This window comes from Thunnus albacares, chromosome 14, assembly GCF_914725855.1.
Source record: "Thunnus albacares chromosome 14, fThuAlb1.1, whole genome shotgun sequence".
Taxonomy (NCBI): domain Eukaryota; kingdom Metazoa; phylum Chordata; class Actinopteri; order Scombriformes; family Scombridae; genus Thunnus; species Thunnus albacares.
Genome location: NC_058119.1, coordinates 20,664,457 through 20,667,198, shown reverse-complemented (window position 1 = coordinate 20,667,198; position 2,742 = coordinate 20,664,457). Strand labels below are relative to the sequence as shown.

General features: G+C 47.2%; 1 protein-coding gene across 1 annotated transcript; it reads right to left on the bottom strand.

The window, feature by feature from the left end:
* Positions 1–687: 687 nt before the first annotated feature.
* olig3 (oligodendrocyte transcription factor 3) lies at positions 688–2,275 on the bottom strand. The gene has a single exon (XM_044373314.1). The coding sequence runs from the start codon at positions 2,194–2,196 to the stop codon at positions 1,330–1,332; it is 867 nt and encodes a 288-aa protein (XP_044229249.1). The 5' UTR covers positions 2,197–2,275; the 3' UTR covers positions 688–1,329.
* Between the last annotated feature and the right edge of the window lie 467 nt (positions 2,276–2,742).

Sequence of the window (2,742 nt, the reverse complement as noted above, 5' to 3'; positions counted from 1 at the left end):
ACTTTCAAGAATTCCTAGCTTCATTTTAGAGCTTTATCCTAAATATTTAATTTAATTTTTAAAGAAAGAAAAGAGTGCTTCTTCATCCATATCAGACTTAGAAAATTAATTCATAGGAAAAACACACTCTGTATTATTTTCATCATCACACTTGTAGTTTTCTTTTCAGATATTTGGCCTGTGATTGGCCTGTTAAATTGCATCATATCCATTTATTTCTTACGTTTCTTGTTTCAGACTAAATGACCAATTGCAATACTTGAATCTGTAAAAGTGTAAAAGTACACATCGTGGCGAGCCGAGGCCTCGCTTAAGTTTGGTGAATTACGCACAAAAAAATGCTTTAAAATAATAATTAAATACTGAAAAATATAGAATTAAATATGTTTTTGGCTAAAATGGAGGATCAGATTTAAAGAGATGAATCCTGCCTTTATGTGAAAATAAACCAAGTTTGTAGGCTTGTTTTTCAGGCTGGGGGTGAAAATGTGCATCCATGAAAAAAGAAATTAGACCTAAACTAAACGTCAGGAAGTGTAACAGAGAGTTGAAGTGATAAGTGTTTTTTTAAGGTTCCAAGTCACTATTGTAAAAAAAAAGAGAGGAAGACAATAGATATGATCCATAATTTCAGTTTTATTGAAATTTCATCCAGGGACTCTGGGCGATAATAAATATTTCATCAATCATCAACAATGTACAAAAATAAAGACACGGGGTCTCTGGGCATAACAAATTCAGTTCAGCAAAAAACAATCATGCTGTGATGTCATCATTAGCCTATACCTTCATGCAAAACATAAACATAAAAATAAACATCTAAATCAGAGCACAGATGGACATACAATGAGCCACAAAATAAGAATAAATCTAAAACTTTAGATTTGAAAACAAATTCCCGCGGTGGCAGAATCATTTTAGCCAAATGTCATTATTTTCATATAGAGTTTAAAATCCTTGGTACAAGGCACAGAGAGCATTCTTCGTTTTCACAAAATGACGCCTGATACAAAAAAAATATGTAAAATTAAACAAAACGTTCATGCAGCCTCCTTCATCTTTCACATTGTGGTGTGACACTAAAACTCCACATCGTGTTGCATGACACAGAACTTTTTAGTTTTACCTTCAACTGGCAAATCATCAGTCTTTATAAGTCCTTGTTACAAGGAGGAAAATAACACTTTTTTTTCTCATACGCCAAACAAGAAAACAGACAAAACAACAGCATGCACCAGTGAGGCCAAATCCACCCTCATGCCCTGAATTCTCTATTTACAAACATCATTACATATCTCAGTCTCTGCATGTCTGTCAGACACACGGGCATCATTTCATCCCGTCTTTTCCCTCCCCTGTGAGTCTCGTGAGGCCGGTAGAGGTGATGGGGATCTGTGGAGGAGGAGGCACCTGGCAGATGGTGCAGGGACACGGCAGTCCGGCCCAGTGCTGGAAGCCGGAGCCCAGCTGCAAAGCCGGGGGCGCAGCCGGGGAGCCCTTCATCAGGGCGTGGGGCGCCCGGATAGACGGGAGCCCTGGCAGCGCGCTCGTCAAGGTGGAGGACGTGGAGGAAGACAGCGCGCTCCCGAGGAGCGGGTGCATCTGGTGCGCGGCAGCGGCTGCTGCGGCGGCGGCGGCTGCAGCGGCGGGGCCCCCGGCATGTGTACCGGCACCGGCTGGGTGCGCCACGGTGCCGCAGTGGAAAGCGGAGTGCTGCCCTCCGTAAATCTCCCCCACCAGCCGCTTCATCTCGTCCAAGGAGCTGGTGAGCATCAGGATGTAGTTCCTGGCGAGAAGCAGCGTGGCGATCTTGGACAACTTCCGAACCGAGGGCCCGTGCGCGTAGGGCATCACCTCGCGCAGGCCGTCCATGGCCAGGTTAAGGTCATGCATGCGTTTCCGCTCCCGACCGTTAATCTTGAGGCGGAGCTGGAACATTTCCTCCTCGGTGACTTGTTTCTTCAGTTTATACTTGTTGCTGCTGCTGCTGCTGCTGCTGCTGCTTCCTACAGACTTGCTGTCTCCGGACCGCAGGTGCTCGGGTATCTTCTGGCGCTCGCCGCTCTGCGTGGAGGAGGACACGGAGGAGCCGGTGTGGTGGTGGTGATGGTGGAGATGTGGGAGATGGTCTCGGAGAAACAAGCCGTCCATGTCCGGAGAGGAGGCTCTGCTGCTCGGGCTGGAGTCTGAATTCATTTTATGAGATCGCTTCCGAGGTTGTTGGGTAGGAGGTCGCTGCTGGCTTCCTCCCTCTCTCTCACTTTCACCTTCTCCTCTCTCTCTCTCTCTCTCTCTCTCTCTCTCTCTCTCTCTCGCTCGCTCTCTCTCTCTCTCTCTCTCTCCGTCTCTCCCTCACTCCTTCTCTCTCTCTCTTTTCTTCCTGGAGCTTTTAGTCACTCTGGTCACCTGATGTTGTCTGTATCCCTCCTGTTCCACGTTTCTGTCCTTCTTATCACATCAGTGACCACTTTTCCTCTGTGTCTGCCGGCTTCCTTTGTCTGTCTCTCTCCGTGTGTGTCTCTGTATCTCTGCGGTGAGGAGGACACTGATAGTGGGTATTTATACATGCGGGCAGACAAAAGCGGCTTTCCTATTCATAACGCCTAGTTAGGAGGATGACGTGCCCGTTTGAAGGGGGGCGGTGTGCTTTGACTGTCCCAGTGACCGCGGTGCGCAACCATTCACTGCCATTGTCAGGACACTGTTGGGGGGCACAGCGCGCTTCTCCTCTCCTCTCCTCTT

What these genes read in the sequence shown, in the direction of transcription:
- olig3 (XM_044373314.1), bottom strand. Translation starts at nt 2,196, where the DNA reads ATGAATTCAGACTCCAGCCCGAGCAGCAGAGCCTCCTCTCCGGACATG.